Here is a 22,128-nt window from a genome sequence, read left to right as displayed (position 1 = left end):
TGTGAATGTCACTAGTATGTAGTGCACGCTGAAGCAAACTCCCACAAAAGTGTGCGTGTCACTGGTCAAATGTACACTGTAGACTGAGCTCAAATAAGATTTCCCCTAGAAAGTATATGTAGCAGTGGCGGAGTGCATGGAGGCTGACAAGCTACCCCAAGTGCAGGCCTGCGTTACCCAGCAACGACAAAGAATCCTCTAAGATGCGCTAACAAATGGTGTTGCTAAGCAGCAAGACACACTGCCGAACCAGCTGGTGAAGTAAGATGTGTGTGGGCTGTCAGGCACCTGCTGAGAACTTGTTGAGTCACAACAGAAATGTTTCTGATCAAAATTTAAACTATATTTAATTTAAAGTGCTTACGCGGACTATGTGCAACTGAAGCAAACAGTACCTTGAGATAGTCATAGACACACTCAGAATAGCTGAAGAAAGCAGGAGCTCTCAAGTCTGTCAGATTTAGATACACTTGAACCGTTGAGGCACAGATAAGAATGTGGCTAAATATTAGAGTGCTTAGATGCCTTATGCACACACATACAAAGAGTACGATAAGATGTTGATGTGTTTAAACAAAGCAGTGTTGAGACGTTTCTTATCCTACAAAATGCACCACCAGGAATGACTCGCTAGACAATTCTCATCTTTGTAAAAGGGCAGTCAAGAAACTCTTCACTAACTGGCAAGCAAATTAACTGCAGTGTTCTTTAAAGTCGTCGTCAAAAGGCGATGAAGTCCGACACCAGGTGTGATCCAAACAAGCAGATTTATTCAAATATTTCTGGATACAAGAAACAACCCAGCCACCAAAGCCACCAAAGCCACCAAAGCCACTGGAGACCAATTACTCCATTAACATGAATTAATTCTTAATTTCCTCTTTGTTTCCTATTGTGTACTTTTTTAAAGAAAAATAGCAATAAACAGGTTGCATACATTGCTGCACAATCCAACACTTTCCTCTATTACTGTATTTTATGTAGCGGCAGCTCCTCTGATAAGGTGGAGGAGCATCACGCCCCCACCAGCAACAACTGCTGCAAATCCTTTTACAATGATTGCATGGTTTATTCTCCTTTCATTGTTAAAGGGACGGGCCATGGGGGTCATGAGCACTGAGGGGAATGCACTGTGCACTCCTCTCAGTGCACATGTATGTTTGGCTGGCCGTCTCGGGCCGGCCGGCCGGCCGGCCAAACACACATGCACAGTGTGCTCTCTCCAGCCCGGCACTGTGTTGCTACCGGGGCTACCTAGAGCCTACCTTAGGGGTGCCTTACATGTATAAAAGGGAAGGTTTGGGCCTGGCAAGTGGGTACACCAGCGAGGTCGAATTAGCAGTTTAAGACTGCACACACAGACTGAAGCATTTGATTTACAGGCTCTGAGCACCTCTAGCACACTTTACTAGGGACTTACCAGTAAATCAGCTATGCCAATCATGGATAAACCAATCACCAGTAAAATTTACATAGGGAGCACTTGCACTTCAGCACTGATCATCAGTGGTAAAGTGTGCAGAGACTATAAACCAGCAAAAACAGATCAGAAAAAATAGGAGGAAGAAGGCAAAAGGTTTGTGGATAACCCTGCACAAAAGGGCAATTTCCAACACTCACAATCTAAGTATTTAATTGTATACACTAACTTAGAGTTAATGTGAGCCAGTGATTGTTTGCTATGGTATCCTTTTCAATGTTATTTTGCATCCTGTTCATTCAGTAGCATCAGTGTGGAAAGCCTGAACTTGTGTGTGGATATGAATATGTCTTAACATGAGATACTTTTTTAAAGGTTGTTGGAATGCCTGGCACTGCTAGTGGTGGCTAGTTATACCACTACAGGGCAGTAATAATAAGCTCAGAGCAATGGGAAATCTCAGGGGAAGAACAATATACAATTGGTGAGAATTAGAAGTTCATTTATAGTCAACGTGGCGTCAGCATATCCAATAAGTTTGTAACCTGCGATGAGGACTTTCATATCAATGCACTACCATCGGAGGTACCATCCTCCAACATTAACCTTTTTGAAGGAGAAAGCAGTATCTTGTGGTTTGAGTTACTAGTTCATCATAGAATTCCAACTCCTTCTTCTACAGATGTCTGAATTGTTTGAACAGTCAGTTTAGCTTTTTTATCTGATACATATCAGCAAGTGAGACAACACATGTTTAGTCAGCTCCAAAATCTGAAAGAATGCCCATTTGTAGGGTAACACTCATACTTGCCATTATTATTCACACCTGATAAATAATGAACCCTCAAAGTATTGTTATTTACTGGATTTGATAAATAGCATGTTAGACCTGGCATCCTTGGTGTGGTTTCCCCTTTTCGGCCTTCTGACATCCTGTTTTTAGACTTCAGTTTGGCTGGCTTTAGGAATCTGTGCACTTTAGCACACCTGGCCTGTGCAGGATGTGCAGGTGTGTTGTACTCTAAACATGTGAACATTGGCCTATCCACATTTGGCATATTAATTTACTTGTAAGTCCCTTGTATGTGTACTATATGTTTCCAGGACCTGCACGCTAAATGCTACTAGTGGGCCAGCAGCACTGATTGTCTCAGGCCTACCATTACAAAGCATGTGTGTGCAGGTTTAAACTGCCATTTCAACCTGGCAAGTGCACTCACTTGCCATGCCCAAACCTTCCTTTTTATTACATATAAGTCACACCTAAGGTAGGATCTAGTTAGCCCCAAGGGCAGGGTGGAAAATATTTAAACAAGTTGGATGTCTACATTTAAGTTTAACATGTCCAGGTAGTGAAAAATGATTACATTTGTTTTTCACTACTGCAAGGCCTACCTCTCTCATAGGTTAACATTGGGGTTAACTTGAAGCAACCTTTAATGGTAACTCCAAGTGGGAAAAGATAGTATTTTTGAGTTGGATGTCTCTGGACTCACAATTTAATATCACAACCTATGGAGAGGTTGGATTTTAAATTGTAAGTCTGGAAATGTCACTTTTAAAAAGTTGACATTTTCTTACTTTAACCATTCAGTTCCTCTGCCTGTCTCTGAATACACATCTGGGGAGGATGACAGTTGGGCTGTGGGTACATTTCCTCTAGACAGTCACGCACAAGGGGAGCTTGGATTTGCTTGAGCATTTCAAGAATGCTCTAAATGAGGTTGACAAATCTTTTCACCCTAGAAAGGGGAAGAGAAGTTAACATCACAATCAATCAACATTAACATTTACAGTATGACCAATTTGGCCACATAAGGAAATCCCAAGTCAGAAATAAAGTTAAAGGGTTTATTACAAATGTATGCGCACATTAATATAAATGATTCTCAAAACCAAAACTGTAAAAATACAGTATTACCTTAGTTTGGCCTAAACGGCGGAAATTGTTTAGACTCACTAACATAAGACAAGCTAAATATTCAAAAAGAGCGATGCAGAACAACAGAAGAAGAACCTGGTGTTCAGAAAACAAACGCTTACCAACTCTCCTAAGCAGGAAGGCAATCTAAGAGTCATTTAAATTAGCTAGCCAAGCAAAAAGAATCGCAAGAAATATCAAGTCACTAATTAACATGTGCTGGGCTACAACACATAGGGGCAAAAAGCAAAATGGAATTAAAGGACAGAAAGAATTTGGAAAAACGACATCTGGGACAAAATATAGCAAATTATGGTTTGCAAAAAGAAGATAACAAGCATTTACAATGCAACGGGTCTCGCGTTTGCTCATGTTAGAGCTGATCGCGTTGTAAACTCCTAACCCGACTTTTCACCTATCGGGCAAAAGTGCATTTGTGTACACAACCCAAAAAAGTGAAATTAACGATGTAAAGCGCTGGACTTCTGCCAAGTGAGATCGCGCTTGTAAATTAGAGAAAAAGAAGTCCACGAGCCCAATGGAAAACAGCGAGCCTTGCATGTTTTCTGTACTGGGTCGCTGCGCTCGAGGAGGGCTAGCCACCGGAAAAGGCATGACGTATGCTTGCCTTCCACTAATGAAAGCAAGCAGATTTTATTAGGCAAGCCCACGAACCAATAAAAAACACTAACGTGAAGCTGACAGGGCTCCGAGCCCTTTTCTAAATACAAAAGCGTCTCGCTGCGATACGCATGAGCGAGCACATGCAACGCAGGCTTGACCCTCAAAAGGGAAGGTGTCAGCATCTTAAATGCTCAGTCAAGAGTCTTCTCATGGGTCGTGGGAAAATCTAAGTTCCCTCAGTCAGCATTGGGAAAGTGCGGGCAGGGGCAAAGGGATTTGTACCTCTCAAAGTCCAAAGGATCTCTTCTTTCCCAACTAAGTGGAAATGGTAAATTAAAGTCCAAAGTGAATGATGATGTGTCCACGGGTAACACCATATGGATAAAAAGATTTCATTTTCCAATCATAGCACATCATGCGACAGGCATCTGCAACATCAAGAGAAGTTCCAAAGACCGTCATGGGAAGGCATCCATCTTTGCTCTCCTGTAGAACTTTGCAACAAATAACAAATTGGTTTGGTTTTCACATTCTCCATTTCTCAGTTTACCATCCTCAAGGTAACTTTCTGAGCCTCTCTATCAATGAGACAGTAGTATATCTATTTCCAAACTAGCATTTTATGGGAACGACATCTGGAAAGAAATGGCATACTAGCAAAAAGAAAAACAGCTTTCCCACATTTTGTCTGAGGCCTAGCAATCAATATTGCTAAAGTAGAGCAGAATAGAATTGATGGCACATTTTATTCATTTTAAGTAAACACATGTAAACATTAAAATTGCAAATCCATTGTTATTAAGTCTTGTCAATATTCATGTTACAGTAAAATGCAAAAGTAAAATAACTTGTCATTGTCAGTAGATACGATGGGGTAATATATTTTTCAACATCAGCATACAACATTTAAATCTCAATCATCAAGAGATTATTTACAGTTTCAATAAAAATGATTCCCTATCATAAGAAGACATATGAAATCAAAATATGTGATCACATTTGAATTAGAATGTGTCTAGACTGCATACATCAAATTAATAGACTACAGTAAATGCACCTTAATATGGGCTTTCAGTGCGCAACTTTGCAGTTAGCTCGTTAGTAATTCACACAGTATAATGTCAATATGGTCACATATAGATCATCATTGTGACGTCAAGTGTAACTGTCAAATCTCAGGTGAACAAGTTATGACATTTGTATCCTGATGGCTCATCACTGCAAGGATTTTGGGCTCTCAGTAAAGAGCTCCGCCAAGAAGGTGGAGTTACAAAAGGCAATGAGAGCCTATTCAGAAGCCCATGGTACATTAAATGAGACCTTAGAGTAGAATAAGGCTGAGGAAGAGCCTGTGGAAGATGATTCCGACCAGGGTCTAAGAGGAGGCCTTGGGCTGCTGTCACTCAAGGAGGAGAGCATCTTACTTCCAGGAATGATGGTCCCTTCTGGGGCTTGGCCAGTATGCCATCCAAAGACCTGACCCCTATAGGAACAGGGCGACAGGAGAGAGGAGAGGAAATTAAAGGTAGAGCTGGCTAAGCTCAAATTGGAGAAAGAGATGGAGGCAAAAAGATTGGCAATGGAGAAAGGAAAATGATGTTGGCTCAGGAATTGAGCATGAGGGAGCTGGACATCACAGCCAGGCAGGTGGAGTCCAGCAGTGATGGTGGCATCAATTCTTCTGTGCCCCCTGACAGGAGGGTCCACATACCAAAGGGTCTGGTGTCTTACTTTGTGGTGGGAGATGACCTAGGCAAATGATTTGAGGACTATGCAATTTCTCTACAGATGCATAGCGTCCTTGAAGAGGATTGGGGATTTAGTCTATGAAAGCACATTCATAGTGAGGTGATGGACTCTCTACTGGCTCTAAAAGGAAGAGACAGGATGAGGTATCTTGCCATGAAGAAGGCCCTAATCAGGAAGTTTGATCTGACCCCTTAGAAGTACATACAGAAGTTCAGGGACAGCCTGATTCCTTTTGCAAGGCACTGGATGGTAGGGTGAAGGTCACTGAGGTAAAAGATTATCTGGGGCTGTACAAGTTGTTTGCAACAGAACACCTGCTCAATATTCATTTTATAGATCTGCAGTCTCACCTTGTGAATAGTAAGCTCACTAATCCCAGGCAGCTTGGTAAGGAGGTGGACTGCTGGGTCAGCACCCGAGTCCATAAGAAGATATCTGGGTGGGAATCACGCCAAGGGTGGGCAGGCTCCTCTCTGAAAAAATGAGGGGGGAGAAAAGAGTAAGGAGTTCTCTAAGGAGCTGCAAACCTGTTCTGTGGGAAACAGTTTGCTTCCCCCCCCCTCAGAAAAAGAAGAAATGGTTTCCTCAGAACAGGTCTGCAGGAAAGGCTCCCATGAAGTGCTATGAATGTCAGCAAGAAGGGCACTACAAGGCAGATGCCAAGTGTCCCAAGTGGGCACAACCCCAACTGGTGGGCAGTCACTGGGGCTAACTAGTGTAGAGCTTGGGGAGGAGATTACCCCAGATAGCTTTGGGTGGATTGTAAAATTGACTGCAGTGTCCCTGGGTGATGGAGAGATGGTACAGAGAACACTCATGCTTGACAATACTAAAAAGTACAGTCAGCCAGTGTCCATCAATGGGCAGAGTGACTGGATCCAGCTTGACAACAGTCAGATGTCATCTGATGTCTTCATAGCAGGTAGTCCCTATTACATTCCACCAAGTTGTTGCTGCTGACAACCGTGAGAGTCACTACCCAGTGGCTCTGATTCCCTTTGAGTAAGAAGGTTTTCAGGTCTACTGAAAGTAGCTGTGAGTCCATCCATGCCTTTGGATTATTTGCTGAGCAACGACCTGGAGCATACCATCTGGAAGGAGCTGGATCTCAGGTCACACTTGGAGATGTGCATGTGCCTGACCACATGGTCCATGGCAGCCCGACAGGGTGGTCAAGAAGACTTGAAGCCTAAATGGATAGTCAAGACATCTGTCAAAAAGAGGACGGGCAAGGGGCCCAGAAAAACCACTCCTGAGATTCCTATGGTCTGGGAGGAGGCCTACCCAGAGGGGGACGCCCCTTACCCACAGGGGAAGAGGAAGCTTAAATGGGGAACCTGCCTGAGATGACCAACTAGCAGCAGGAAGGGGGACCCAGCAGGGAGGAGTTCTGCCTTGAGAAGAGGGAGTGCCCTACTCTTGTGGGTCTCCAGAAGTAGGCCGAATAGCAGGCAGCTGGTGTCACCTCTAGCTCTCACCTGATTTACTGGGAGAATGGTCTCCTGTATAGTGAGCCTAAGTCTCCTGGGCCTGGGCAACAAGTTTGTTGCTAGTACCCCAGCACTTAAGGGCCTTCCTACTGGGTCTGGCTCATTATGTGCTACTGGAAGGTCATTTTTGGGCAAGACAAGACCTTTGACAAGCTAATCACCAACTTTTATTGCTCTCAAATGAGGAAGGCCTCAGATGTGTACTGTAGGTCCTGTCCTAACTGACAGGCCAGTGGCAAGTCAGAAGGAAGTGTAATGATATCCCCCCCACCTTTTCCTGTTGTTAGCACCCCATTTGAGTGGGTTAGCATCAATATTATAGGGACTCTGGATCCCAAGACACCCATGGACAACAGATTTGTTTTGTTCTTTGAGGAGCATGCCATCTGGTACCTGAAAGCTATCCCTCTAAGGACAGTGACTGCACCGGTCATGACCAGAGCACCCATGGGGATTTTTACCCATGTGGGTTTCACCAAGGAGGTGGTATCTGACAGAATTACCAACTTAATGTCCAACTACATGAAGGCCATGTGGAAGGAGTATAGGGTGGCCTATAAGTTCACCACTCCTTACCACCCACAAACCAATTGGTTGGTTGAAAGGTTCAACTGTAACCTTAAAGGCACAATTATGGGACTAACCAAACCCATGAGGCGTAAGTGGGATGTCCTCCTGCCATGGCTTTTGTTTGCATACAGGGAGGTTCCATGGAAGGGGGTAGGCTTCATCCCTTTTGAACTTCTATATGTATGCCCTGTGAGAGGACCTCTCTGCTTGGTTAAGGAAGGCTGGGAGCAAACTTCCAAGAAGCCAGCCCAGTATGTAGTTATCTACATGCTTGCATTCCTTAACCAGACAGCCCACTTCCAGAAGCATGCACAGGAGAACCTGGAGGCTAACCAGGAGGACATGAAAGGATGTATGACCAGACTACCACTCTCGTTGAGTTTCAGCTTGGGCAAAAAGTGTGGGTAATGAAGCCAGTGAAGCTCTAGCCCTGCAAGACCGTTGGTCTGGGCCTTGTAAAGTGAAGGAGCACAAGAGCGATGCCACCTAAATGGTGGACCTCAAAACTCCTAGGAACCCTTTGAGGGTCCTGCATATGAACTATCAAGGCCAGTAAGTGCCAGATAGGGCAGGTCTCTGTGGTCTACTTGGGACACCAGGAAGGAGGTGGGAAGGTGCAACCCTTGCAACCCACAATTGGCACCATTCTGGTGTGGAACCCCCCAAGACCCTGGTAGAAGTGAGAGCCATCCTAGGCCTCACAGGTACTACAGGAGATTCATCAAGGGATATGGCACCATTGTTGCCCCCTTGACAGAGCTGCCTTTGAAGAAGCAGCCACGTCAGGTGTTTTGGAAAGAGGCATGCCAGAAAGCTTTTGACAACCTAAAGGAAGCCATGTGCATGGCAACCATGCTCAAGGTCCTGGATTTCTCCAAAGAATTTGTTGTGCACACGGAAGCCTCAGAGCATGGCATAGGGGCCATGCTCTGCCAGCTAAATGAAGAGGGCCATGATCAACCTGTAGCCTTTATCAGTAGTTCTACTTCCCAGGGAATAGTGGCGGAGCATGATTGAAAGGGAAGTCCTTACTGTGGTCTGGGCACTGAAGAAGCTGAAGCCATATGTGTTTGGTACTCATTTCTGGGTTCAGACAGACTACAGGCCCCTCAGATGGTTAATGTAGAAGATGGGTGAGAATCCTAAACTGTTGAGGTGGCCCATATACCTACAGGGAATGGACTTTGCAGTGGAACACCATCCTGGAACAGACCTTGCCAGTGCTGATGGTCTCTCCAGGTTATTCTGCCTTAGTGAAAAGAACTCTGAAGGTGTTGGGTAGCTTTCCCCAGTTTCACCTGGGGGGACACATGTTAGACGTGGCATCCTTGGCATGGTTTCCCCATAAACTTTTGCCTTCTGATCTCTTGTTTTTCAAGCTTTACTTTTCCTGGCTTCAGGAGTCTGTACACTTTACCACTGCTGAACAGTGCTAAAGTGTGGGTGCTGGAAACATGGACATGGAAACATTGGCTTATCCACAATTGGCATATTTATTTTACTTGTAAATCCCTAGTAAATTGCACTAATTGTGTCCAAGGCCTGTAAATTAAATGCTATTAGTGAGCCTGCAGCACTGATCGTGCCACTCACTACAGTAGCCCTTCAAACATGTCTCAGGCCTGCCACTGCAGAGTGTGTGTGCAGTTGTAAACAGCCATTTCGACCTGGCAAGTGCGCCCACTTGCTAGGCCCAAACCTCCATTTTTATTAAAATAAGATAATCCCTAAGGTAGGCCCTACTTAGTCCCAAGGGCAGGGTGCAGTATATTTAAAAGGTTGGGTATGTGCTTTTAAATTTAACATGTCTGGGTAGTGAAAAACTTTTAAATTTGTTTTTCACTCCTACAAGGCATACCTCTCCATAGGTTAACATTGGGGTTACCTTACCAGTCTCAGGGACATCAAAGGCTGCCTACAACTCTCCTGGTGCTGCTCGACTCTGTGAGTCCTCCCCTTGCCTGAGGTGCCCTCTTCCAGTCCTGGTCCTCAGAACCGATGCATCAACCCAACTCCATTTGAAAAATTGGGGCAACGCTACTCTGACGCAATGACTACTCAACGACAGCGGATCCACAGCCTGCATGGCTTAATGATGATGGTCCGCGTGGCTCGACGACGACGCATTGTATTCATCTCAATGGAGTTCTACACCGACTCGGGACCTGAGTGCAAGGTTTGATGATGACACAGTGGCCCGACTTCGAGGAAAATATTAACTCATTGCCTTCGCATTTGCTCCTCTTTGATGTTTTCTGCAACCAAGGTACTCTTTCAGCGGACCCTGCATAGGTTTTGTATCTGGCCTACCCTCCCTCGCATTTGGCATGAACTTTGATTTTGCACCGGTCCCTCGCATCCTCAAGTAACCCTTCAGCTGCTAGTGAATTCTTAGCGCTAATTTTAGTTTCATCTTTAAAAATTAATATCTTGAATACTACTGATTGGATTTTGTTAGTTTTTGTCTTGTTTTACTCAGAAAAATATTCTCAATGTTTCTCAACTAGAGTCTTGTGTGGTGTTTTTACTGTGTTGCTGTATGTCAGTGTTGCACAAATACTTCACACATTGCCTCTTAAGTTAAGCCTGGCTGTTTTGTGCCAAGCTTCCAGGGGGTGAGCATAGTTTAATGTAGGTTGTGTATCTGATTTACCCGGACTAGGATTGTGGTGCCTACTTGGCAAGGTGCATACCTCTGCCAACTAGAGACCCAATTTCTAAGATCACAATGCAAATATCAAAAACATATTGTTGAGGAATAAGAAGGTTAAATATGAATGATCACAATCTATTTTTGGTAAAGAACATCATCCATTAATAATGAATTGTGACATATACTCTTGTTTCTCCAGATCATGATGAATGTGCTACTACCAACATGTGTCTTAATGGAATGTGCATAAATGAAGATGGCAGCTTCAAGTGCATCTGCAAACCAGGGTTTTTACTTGCATCAAATGGGCGTTACTGTACTGGTATGTATCATCGTCTGTGTATTACTGTCCCACTAAGAAGGGTGCCTGCAAAAGGCAGGTGAATGGGGCAGAATATAGATGGCCCACCACAGAATCAGTGGTGTGTCTGTACATTGAAATATTACTGGACGTTTGAAAGGCAAAGGTTGAAATTTTAGATATTGATTGGTGCATGAATTCAAAAAGAGTAGTATTAAAGGGTATGGGTTGCCTAAGGACTGCCTAAGGATTTTGTCAAAATATGGGGTGCATGGCAGAAACACACAGATAAGTAAACCTCATGAGACTTTGTGATGGAAAGATGCACTATTGTGGCGATGCTGCAAGTTACTATGAATACGATCTGCTGTATCTATGAGCTGAGACCTTGTGGGCACTCATCTGTGGCATATGTGTTATGACAATAATAAAAAGAAGGTAAACTGTATCAGCGAAAGCAAATCTGTCCATTTTTTAATCTGGCAATGTACACTGTGTCTGATCCTCTGAGGTATTGTTGCTGTTTCAGTGTTGATAAATGTTCTCCTTTTTACGTCTAGCTTCATTTATAGTGTTTTTACTTATAGGACCTTTTTTTCCAGCTCTTTTCATCCATTTGTCTGCCATTGTGTCAGTAACATTGTTCTTCTGCCCTATACAACACACAGCAAGGCTCAGCCCCCTTCAGCCATTGGCCAACGTGGCACCATTCTGCCATTTAATAAGGAGCACATGGGCACACAATGTAGTTCCATTCAGTGAGAAGGACTAGTATGACAATGCGTGCTTTGTGAAACCAAATGTTTTTGCTTGTAGCTGTTTCTATACGTAAGAGTCCAGCACTTCCCATAACAATAAAGTTTTACAGTAACGCGGCAAAAGAAAACAGGCATTGACAAAGCCCAAGGGATGAACCCAACGGCACGAGACAAGAAAAAGCTATAAAATATGGTGTTAACACTTGCAGAACTCAGCAACTGTAGAAACAAGCATTTCCACAAACTCTCTGTAATACATGCGTGTTTCATGTTTCAAATACCACTGTTCACAGTACACAGTTGGTGCACTCTTGAGAAAACCTTTCCTAAATGCCAGCCAGCTCGAGGCAGCTGAATGCCAGCTGCTGACTATTTACTGGCATGGTCGAATGAGCAATTTCAGCATCATCTTCCTGCTGATTCTGCAAGCTTCCATTTCCCTGAATTCTAGAGGCGAAACAGGGAGACATACAGTTTAAGCAAAATATACATTTGAGGAACTGATTAAACATGACGAAGCTTTGAATGGGATGACAAATTCAATTTAGTAATAATGATGGGAAATAGTATGAAAATAGTGCGTCGTCCGTGGGAATAGCAGCCAGGGCAGTAATGTCAAGCCTCTCTTCAAAGGCATAGAGTCTCCGTGCGCCCTTAAAAGAAAAGTCCCCACTTCAGTTATGTGCTCTTCTGCGATTACACAACCTTTTATGAATCCTTCGCCATCTGGAATTCTTTCAAAGCTGCGTCGATTTCAGAAAACACTAAATGCAAACATTTGAAAGCAAAGTGGTTACAGAACAAGCTTAGTTGTGCCATATATTGTTTTAAGCGCCTTTTTCTGACAACGAGATTTATTTTCTTCACACAAGAACAGAACACTGTTTGTAAGTAGCACCCACGGAGGAGCCATAAATCAATTGTACAGCAAAGTAGCCTAACCGCAGCTTTGTTTTACTCATCTTTCGTGCTTTCTGAACACGTGTAGACTTTGCTAAGTCAGTCTGTTTTCTAAGCCAGCGCAGTGCAGACCTGCAGATATGTTTTGTCACAGCCCACCCTTCAGCCAAGAGTACCACTCTCACCGCAAGGCGTCTCTGTCAACAGTGCAGCAGGTGCCGTGGCACCGGGTCCCAGAAGTGTGAGTGGTCCACTTCTCTCCCAATAAGGGCCTGTTTTTTTTAAATATGAACTAGCGGATGGGGGCTCACTTTCCTAAGTTACATCAGGGTCCACTCAACCCTTTTTACTCTATTGTATTAGCAACCCACATCTCAGCTATTAAGCACTTTAATGCATATTCTACTTACAATCTAGTGTAGGAAGGCGTCATTAGGCCTTTACTGAAGCAGAATAGCAAATTTGCCACAGCCTCAGTGTAGCATAAGGGAGATTGTGTAATGTTCGTGCCAGACACAGCATAAATGAGAATGTCTCACTCAACCAGGCTTTTACTTAGTAGGAAGCACATCTAGACAACATTTAAGGGTCTTAGGTATTGATTGTGTGGGCTCGCAAACTATCCTAAATATCCTTAAATCCAGCTTATAGGCACACCTGAAATAGGACCAGGAGCATTGTTGTCCCTATACGGACTTTGGTGCTCCCCTACAGGATCCGTCACTATTTCTATTAGATCAAGTTCAATAGCAAATGCTGAAACATTCTTGTAAGAATGGCAGACAAGCAGCATCATTGGTTAGAAGTTCTATATAAGAATTAACCTTTTCGCAGCTAAGCCTCCCTCCTCCACCCCTGAGCTAAGCTTTTTTTTGGCTATTTGAGGTAATTCACGTTTAGGTCCGCATAACTTTTTGTGCACATCAGCTGTCCACCCCAAATCTGCATCCTTTTTTGCAACATTCAGGTGATTTTAAAGGTGCCCAGGATTTGTGGGTTCCCCTTGAGGGGACTAGGATAATATGCAGGATAGAGCAACATTTAGTGATTTTCTCTAAAAAAATTGAGAAAAAGTGCTCCAGATAAAAGTGTCTGTTAGTCCCTAAAATGGCACCCACAAACAGTTTGCTGTACAAGAGTCACAATCTTTAAGGCACCTGTAGAGCTGAATCAAAAAAACTATTTTTTTACTACAGATTTGGCATTTTTCTAACAGGTAATCTATTTCTCCTTTTTTGTGCCTTGAACCTACTTCCAGTTTGTGGTGGAAACCAGTATAAAACCCATGTGTGATCCAAAAAAGCTATAGATTTCTACAAAGTAGACAAAATCCTGAATTCAGCAAGGGATCATATGTGTAGATCCCTCAAGATTTACCCAAGGAAAATAACTTGAAAAAAATAAATATTGAAAATGACTAGGAAAAAACAGGCATTTGTGAAAATATTTTCATCTGTAACTTTTAGTCACAATGGCAGATTGACAAAAGCAATATATGATTACGTGCCCTAGACCCTTCTGGTTGCTGGGATATATAGGGTTTGTAGATTCAACAAGAACCCAAGCTTCCCAGAGCGAACAACTGAGCTGCACCACACAATGGCTTTTCATTGAGTACCGAGTATAGACCAATTCTTATAGTAAAACAGGCAGAGTGAAAAATGGATATCAAAGATACTTATGCATTTCTGAAATGGGCACAGGATATAAAGTTTAGGAGCAGTGATTATTTCTAGATCTCTGAATTTTTAGGTACCCGTACTAGCGTCTGATTTGGAGGGTATTTTTCAGAAATTAATCTTTCTTATACACTGGCTTACATGTGAAAGTCACAAATACAGCGAAATCCAATTGGTAATAACAAATGTTCTACTGTTCTATGCTCCTACAAGTCTCCAGATAAATATGGTACTTCACTTCTGTAGATAGATCTAGTGCCCACCACAGGAAATGGCCCAAAATGCAACATGGACACAGCACATTTTTCCACCCAAAACTGACCTTCTTTTTCAGATGTGGGTAGCTCTAGATTTTGGACCCTAGCTCAGCCATGACCTAGGGAAACCTATCCAACCTGTACATTTGTAAAAAATTAGACACTTGTGGGAATCCAGGATGGCATGTCTTGCATGGATGCCATTAGGTTTTATATATCCACAATGCCTTGCAAACCTCTAACATTGCCGAAATCACACACTTTCCTTACATTTCTGTGATGGAACTGTCTGGAATAGCAGGAATCCACAACATTCCTACCACCCAGCTTTGCTCCACCTGTGTCAATAAAAACGCTGCCCAGTTGTGTGGCTGGGCCTAGTGCTGCAACAGGAACAGATCAAACCAAGGACAATGGGAGTGCTTGCATGGAGACTTCTATTGACCACTGTTTGATCTGTTCTTGTTGCTAACATGAGGTCCAGTCACACAAGTGGGCCAGAATGTTTGCTGGTATAGATGGGGCAAAGCTGGATGGTAGACATTTTGTGGATTCCTGTGGATTCGGTAAGTTTCCTTCAGAGAAATATAGGGAAAATGAATCACTTCAGGCAAAGTAGAAGGTTTGCAGGGCATTCTGGGTAAGAAAATAGTGTGGGGTGTATGCAAAACACACCAGCCTGTCTAGTTTTCAGAAGTGTCTGGGTCTAGTAGGTTTTTCCAGGCAGCAGCATACCCAAGCCCAAAAATTGCAGTCTTTCACCATTGCAAATGGGTCAATATTGGGAGTTAGCCAAGCTCTCCTGGCCCACATGCAAAATCAACACTCAAAAGAGTCAAATGTCCTCCTGTTTGCCATTGGGATGAGATGCTTTAGGCCACAGCGAGAGCAGAAAGACTATTGCTCCCTTCAGTTGGGGTGGGGACCTAACTATCCCGATGGTGGTGAGCAGATCCCACCCCTCTTTTTTTCAGAAAAATATTCCCTGGTGTCCAGTGGGCTTTCTGCTCCCCAGGAGGAATATCATGGGTTATTACCCCATCTGCTCCCCAGGGGTGGCAGAAAAAATTTGCCCAATTTTAGGGGGCATTGCCATGCCCATTCTGGGCAGACCTACCCAGATACTTAAAAAAAATATATCTCTGGTACCTACTGGGCTCTCTGCCCCACCCAGGGGGTGGGCGATCATGGCTATTGTTGCATCTGCCCGCCGGGGGGCAGTAAGACTTTAGTCCCATTTTTTTGGGTGGGGGCATGGCCATGCCCATTGTGGCCAGCCCCACTACTCTTTTATAAAAACAAAAAATCCCTGCTGCCTAGTGAGCTTTATGCCCTCCGAGGGGGGCAGATCAGGGGAATAACCCCCATCTGCACCCAAGGAGGGCAGAAAGACTGTGCCCATTTATTATAGGAGTTGGGAGCATTCCCATTTTGGGCAGTCCCCACCCCTAAATATTCTCAAAACAATAGTCCCTAGTATCTAGTGCGCTCTTTGCCCGAAAGACTGAATTTGCCCAAACAAATTAAGGGGGGAGCAAAAGCCCTTGCCTTATGGGCTGCTCCTCCCTACATGGTGTCTAGGATTCCTGCTTGGGGATTGCCTTCCTGCGGTGATCGCCAAGCAGGAATCCACTAGGGAGGGGTACCATTGGAAAGGGGAGATACCCCACTTTCCAACGATACCTCTCCCATCTGGCTCAGAGGCTGAGATAGGCCACGAGCACCGATGCAGAGAACGTGCAATGAGCCGATCAGCTTATTCCACTTTCGGTTTTCATTAAATAATGTCAGCGCACCACATGCACTGATTGTCATTTCCCTGAAACAACAGAGACAGCCTCGGGATATGTGGAAACTTTTCCCCATCTCCCAAGGCTGTTTCTTTGAAATTTCCAGTCCCGTGTGCATTAATGGCTGGGAGCCGCCCGACGCACACGAGCACCATTGCATCAAACGGACCCCGGATGTCCAACACACCAACATGGTTAATAGGCATGTACATCAAACATGCCATAAGCAAATTTAGCAGCAATGTGTCCGTATCACAAAAACAAAGAACTCTGTACGGTTCTAAGTACAATCTGGCATAGAGTTGCCTTCTAGCAGTGGAGAATAAGGGCCTCTGGGGTACAGAAATCTACCTGCCCTTTTATAGGACGTCAGAGAAAGACATTCATACCTTCTACAAAGGTACCTCCTTCTCAGGATATTCACCAATAGGGAACTACATAATACCTTTGCAGATTCTTTAATGTTAGAAGTACATTGGATTTCAGTCATTCTCACAGTTTATTCAAGAGTCTCTATTGATATATTGCATGGCAGTGGCCTGGGATACTTGAAATGTCCTTGGTTAAGTACAGTGAGGGAGAGTCTCTGGAAACGTTCTCTGTTTATGAGTGCGAATCTTGCAATTCTTCATTTAGAATAAAAACAACAACAGTCATCACATGATGTATTGTGACACTGGTGCAAAATGGAGGACAGTCTAAACAGAGTCTAGATTAGTGTAAATTTAGTTCAATTTGCATTTAAGGTGAGAAAGAAAAAACAACTTTCACAATTACGAGGTTCTAAGTACCCACCTCCAAATTACTTTTACTGGGCCAGCTGAATTTACGCACCTCGTGTAATCAAGGCCCTTGTGTAATAGAAGTGAGAAGGGACAGTGATAATCTGAAGCCATATAACAGACAGATTCACAGAGTACGAAGCCAAATACCGGATCTCTGTTCCATTCTCCCTTTGACATATTCCACTTCTCCTGTCGACCATGAGCGCCAGCCAGTAACAAGTTACCCTTAATACTTGTTCCATTAAGAACTACCAGCCAATCCACAATATTGCACCAATTTTTTCACCTGATCAACTTGAACACACATTGATGATACAAACCTGAAACATCAGATAAAGCAGATGCAATACAATGCGTAAAGCAAACCATGCCCAGAAATAATCCCGGTGGGAAGGGAGCCCACTGCAGGCAATTCAGCAAAAGTTCCCAACTGCTTTCTACTAAATGTTGTTTATGATCATTTCAGTAATTCACATATAAGGAAGTGTTCACGATCAATGGTGAAGCAAGTGCTGCTATTTCTGTGTATTCCTGCACATGTTTGTGGGTGATTGTTTTTCTTCAGCAGGAAGAAACACAACTCTTTAGGGTGCTTGAAATACTGCTTGTACTTCATCAGGTCAGTACTAAAACAAAGTATGCAGGTTCACCCCCAGGCTTGTCAGCCTAATCACTCCAGAAGGAGCTTTAACAGTGTGGGGGTATGGGAGAGAGTACACTGGTGGCATATCAGCAAACATTTCCCATTGCATTGTGGTAAATACAATTTATTGTAATTTCAGTAACTCACAAGCAGGAAAATCACTCATGTGCATCCCAAAACTCATCAGCTAATACACTCCAGGAGGAGTTTTAACAGTATAGTGTGGGAGGAAGCGCATGGCTACAATCTCAGCAGATGTGTTCTATTGCTTTCTGGTGCATGCAGCTCATAATACGTTCAGTAACCCACAAGTAAGGAAGTGTTCTCTGTCAGGTGCTGCAGCCACTGGTGGTATTCAAGTGTATTCATGGATACATGCTTCTGGGTAATTACCCTTCTTCATCAGGAAGGAGCAGATATTTAAGGGGTGATTGAAATGCTGCTTGTATTTACCCATTTACCACAATGCAATGGGAAACGTTTGCTGAGATGAAGGCAGTGTGCGCCCTTGCCCATGCCCAGAAATATGATAGATAACACAAAGTAGTATCTACAGGCATCCACAAAAACAAAAAGGAAATTTGAAATTGCTTTCAACTGGACACTGCAGCAATCCTTGTTGCACCCTATGCACATACTTGAAAATTCAGAAAACTAACCAATCAGCTGCTCCAAAAAAGTCTAAAATCTGTGGGCATTATTTATTCAAAAGCTGGGCATTACCACCTAACCCATCTTACCTATCACAGTCCTAACGTAAAGTGAGTCCTTACCCTAATCACAGGTAATTCAATTGTTCCCCTTGAAAAACCCACTTAAAAACCCTGCCTTTCACTATTTAGTATTCCCTCCTCTCAGCCCACCCCGTTTGGTCTGTCCTCTTTAAAGACAATGTCACCTCTTGCACCTTGTCAAATAAGGGCTGGTTTGCTTTCTTTTGCTTCCTTTACACTTTCAACTCTAGTAGTTGCCCTCCAATGGACAATGTTTTTTGTTTTTGCCACATGTTTTTTTCTGTTCAACTTTGATAATGTTTGAAATGTGTGTCTCATGGGTTTGATGCCCGCCTTTCTGATGACCAGCTATCTATGTCACCTTATTTCACAAGTTTCCTCTTTGTTTTGCATATTACTTTATTCCCTACCTTTTCCCCAGCATTTTGCTCACAGATGCCATACTTTTGTTTGTGTGGGGCATTCTTAGTACTGTTGTGAGGGCTTTGGCTCACAGTGCTGGGCCAGTCATTGTCTCCAGGTCTCCATGTTTCGTTGTTTCACTTCTCTGCATACACAAAGGGATTTCTCTCCTTCTAGGTGGATGTTGTAGCACTTCGAATTGTGGGCATATGGTACACTTCATGGGGGAATACCCTGTTGTTCTGTCTGACATTCATATGGCAGATCTTGTGTTGTCGAAAAACACGCTGCTTGTCCTTTGCATGGTGCTGATAGGTTGCTGGGTTCAGAATTGGGTTTCTAGATTTTGAGTGCTTTGCATTGTAGTCATGGCCACCTACTTGCTTGGTGGAGTATCATTACTCTGGTAATCACAAACTTGCCTTGGAAACTGTGAGGTTTATTTAGCTTCATGGTTAAGGTCTCTGCCTTACACTTGCAGTTTGCAGGCTTGAGTATCACCCCATATTAGCTCAATGATCTGTTCAATCACAGTCTTTTTTAATGGTCTCTCTATAGTGTGCAAGACCAATACCTTTCATTTTCCTTGCTGACCTCTGGAGAGATTTTAATTCGTGGTTGAGTGCTGTTTGGAGCTGGCAGTTTTGTCCAATGAGTTGGGTGCTCACCTTATACAGATATGGTGCTTAGCAGATTGTGTGTTCAAGTCCCATCAACATATCCTGATCCGTTTGATTTCACTTGCAGTAATATCTGTTATTTACAATGGATAAGAATTCAGGTCCTGCTGTTGGAATAGTCATATGTGTATTTCAAAGTTTAATCAATCACAAGATGTATCAAGGATTTCTCTGATTAATAACAAAAAAGTCAATGGATTTCTGATTGACTGTATATCAGCTCGTTCTTGTTTTTTGCACTCTCAAGCTTGGACCATTGCCACTGGGTGCTGGATAATTTATCGTATACTTGTCTGATCTTCATGTACTGTAGTTCACGGCTAGTATGACATTTCCCTAGATTTGCAGATGTGCAGTGTCTCATCTTGTCCTTTCAGTTCTGGTAACTTTTTCTCATTGTGCTGCAGCTATTAAAGCTTTAGTTAATCATGTTATTGATTGATTGATTCGCATCACTGAAGCAGTTCAAGAAGGACCTCAAGACCTGGCTCTTCGACTGAGCAGCATGCCCACAAACAGCACCTAGAGACCCTATGGATGATTAGCCGTGCTCTACAAATCCATGATTGATTGATGTTATGATCCCAATGATTTCTCTGATATGTGGCTCATTAGTGGTGTCCTGTGAAGTAGGTGTTACCTGGTTATGTGGTTATGTGGTGCATTGACATGTCCTGTCTTCTGTTTGTTTGTTTGGCCAGCATCTTTTTTGTTGTTCTGTGTCTGTGCCTCTTTATCTTCCTCCCTCCACCATGCTAGCATTGTTGCCCTGTTGTACATACTTTTTTCCTTTTCTTTCTTTTTGATATGACTTGGTAGGTGGCATTGATAGTGTCTTCTGTCCCTGTCTACTTGGTCCAGGGCACGTGGCTGCAGGCCCTGCAGCCATCCTGAATGCACCTATTTTCTCCAGCCCTTTGAAATTGGGCAGGATAGGGATGGGTTAGTGCCTGGACAGGAGGAGCTCTCTGCTGAGTTAACAGTCTATATTTCCAGCTATCTCTGTTTTCTCTCACTAGTACAGCCTTCTAGTGACTCTGATTTTTCCTGCTTGCCTTGATCTAGGCATGGGTTGCCAGGCCACTTGTTCAGGTCATGGCTGGCATTTGCCTTCTTGTTCCGCTTCTGATTCTTTTTGGATTTCGATCCTAACTAGGGCTGTGGTCCTACGTTTGTTAAGTGGCATAATCACTCTTGTGGTTTTGATTCCTGGGTTTCCTATTCTTTCCTTCATTCATTGGCATGTTTTGCTGGGTTGTTCCATGTTCTTATGAGGCCACTTCATTTTGTTCAGTGGGCACCATTGGTCATTGTTTATCATCATAGTGGTTGTATTATTTTTTCTCCTTTTTCTCCTTCGTCACCTGTGTGGCTCTATCCTGGAATCTTTTGAGGGCTCATTGGGCTTGTCTCTCATTTTAGTCCTGTGCCTGTTATTTTTACTTTTTGTCCTATCTTGTTTGCCTCAAGCCTTGGTGGGTGATCTAGAAGTGGTGGTGTCTGTTCGCAGGGTACTTGCTGTTCCTCTGGTCTCCTCAGGTTGCCTCACTGATTGTATCCTGGTACAGACATGCCTCTTTTTCCTCCTATTAGGCGCTTTATTTCTTACACGATGGGCCTTCGTAGCTTGGCTACGGACATTGATATTGACATTACAGGTGGAGTTGAGATCCTGACTTCCCGTTCCATTGGTGCTTCTTCCAGTGCCTGAATGTTGAGAGGGCTCATCCGGGTATCACTCATGGGCTAGCTTCCAACGGCGTTATATACTTTTATCTCACTTTTAATAGTCTTCTAATGCTGTTTGATAAGGTTTTCAAATCCTGGGTCAAGTAGTTCTCTTGTATTGGTGGTGGATGTGGTTCTTCTCCTCAGTGCTAGTTGCACAGGTGGTTCCTGAGTCCTGGTATATTTCCTGATGGTCGCAACAATGTGCCTCCCATGGACAGTGGTGAGCCTTGGTGCCCACCTCCTTGCCCTTTTTGCTTCTCGGTATGACCACCCTCCTCCTGTACTGTCATTTGGAGTCTGTGCCTGATTGTGCATTGCTGCTGATTCCGTTGGGGTTGCTTGGTGCATTGGGCGTTGGCTGTGGTGCTGCTCATACCAGTTCCAGTCTTCCATAAGAGCTGTTTGGAGCCACTATGGGGTGTTCTTGTGGCTTCTGGCCCAATATGCTTGCAGCAGGTTTGCTCTGCTGGGCACAGTCCCCACCCAGACTCCATTGCACCTTTAAGTTCACACTTCTCATTGAACCTTCCACTGGCAGTGATGATTGCCACTGCATTTCAGGGTTAGGTGGGTATAAAGGTTCCCAGGTTTTCCTTGTGACTGTGATTTGAGGAGCCTTTGCCCTGGCCTCAATTGGGTGTTGGGTTGTAAGACTTGTGTCATGATTCGCTGGATCTCTGCTGCTTCTCTCCGTTATTCAAGTAGTAGTTTGTTCCTGGGAACAGGTCATTCTGACCTGTTCTTTCATGCTTTGTTTGCCCACTTTTTATGTCTCGCTTAACAGACAATGCAAGCTGTCTGGTTGTGAAAGACCTATTGCGAACTAACAATGGGTCTATAGCCTGCCCATTGCTTACCATTGGTTGTCTTTATTGCCTCAATGTTTTGCTTGCATCTTATTCAGTGTCTTTCCTTGTTCTATCTAGTTCAACCTTTGTTTTCCCTCCCCTGGCGCACAGCTTGAGCACAGCTTCTATACCATCCTTTGGCTGACTTGTATCCTTTTGCTACTCATATTTTTTGTTTTCTGGTCAAGCACTC

The 22,128-nt window shown here is 43.6% G+C and overlaps 1 protein-coding gene across 1 annotated transcript in view; it reads left to right on the top strand.

Annotated features, from left to right (window-relative positions):
- FBN2 (fibrillin 2) overlaps positions 1 to 22,128 on the top strand; it is a 1,006,102-nt gene that overhangs the window by 591,319 nt on the left and 392,655 nt on the right. The window contains exon 14 of the mRNA XM_069227289.1: positions 10,627 to 10,749. Within this exon, the coding sequence (XP_069083390.1) occupies positions 10,627 to 10,749 (123 nt within the window). The remainder of the gene's footprint in view (positions 1 to 10,626; positions 10,750 to 22,128) is intronic.

The sequence above is a fragment of the Pleurodeles waltl genome, chromosome 1_1, assembly GCF_031143425.1.
Source record: "Pleurodeles waltl isolate 20211129_DDA chromosome 1_1, aPleWal1.hap1.20221129, whole genome shotgun sequence".
Classification (NCBI taxonomy): domain Eukaryota; kingdom Metazoa; phylum Chordata; class Amphibia; order Caudata; family Salamandridae; genus Pleurodeles; species Pleurodeles waltl.
The sequence above is the reverse complement of the archived record's forward strand: the minus strand, read 5'-3'. Positions and strand labels throughout refer to the sequence as shown.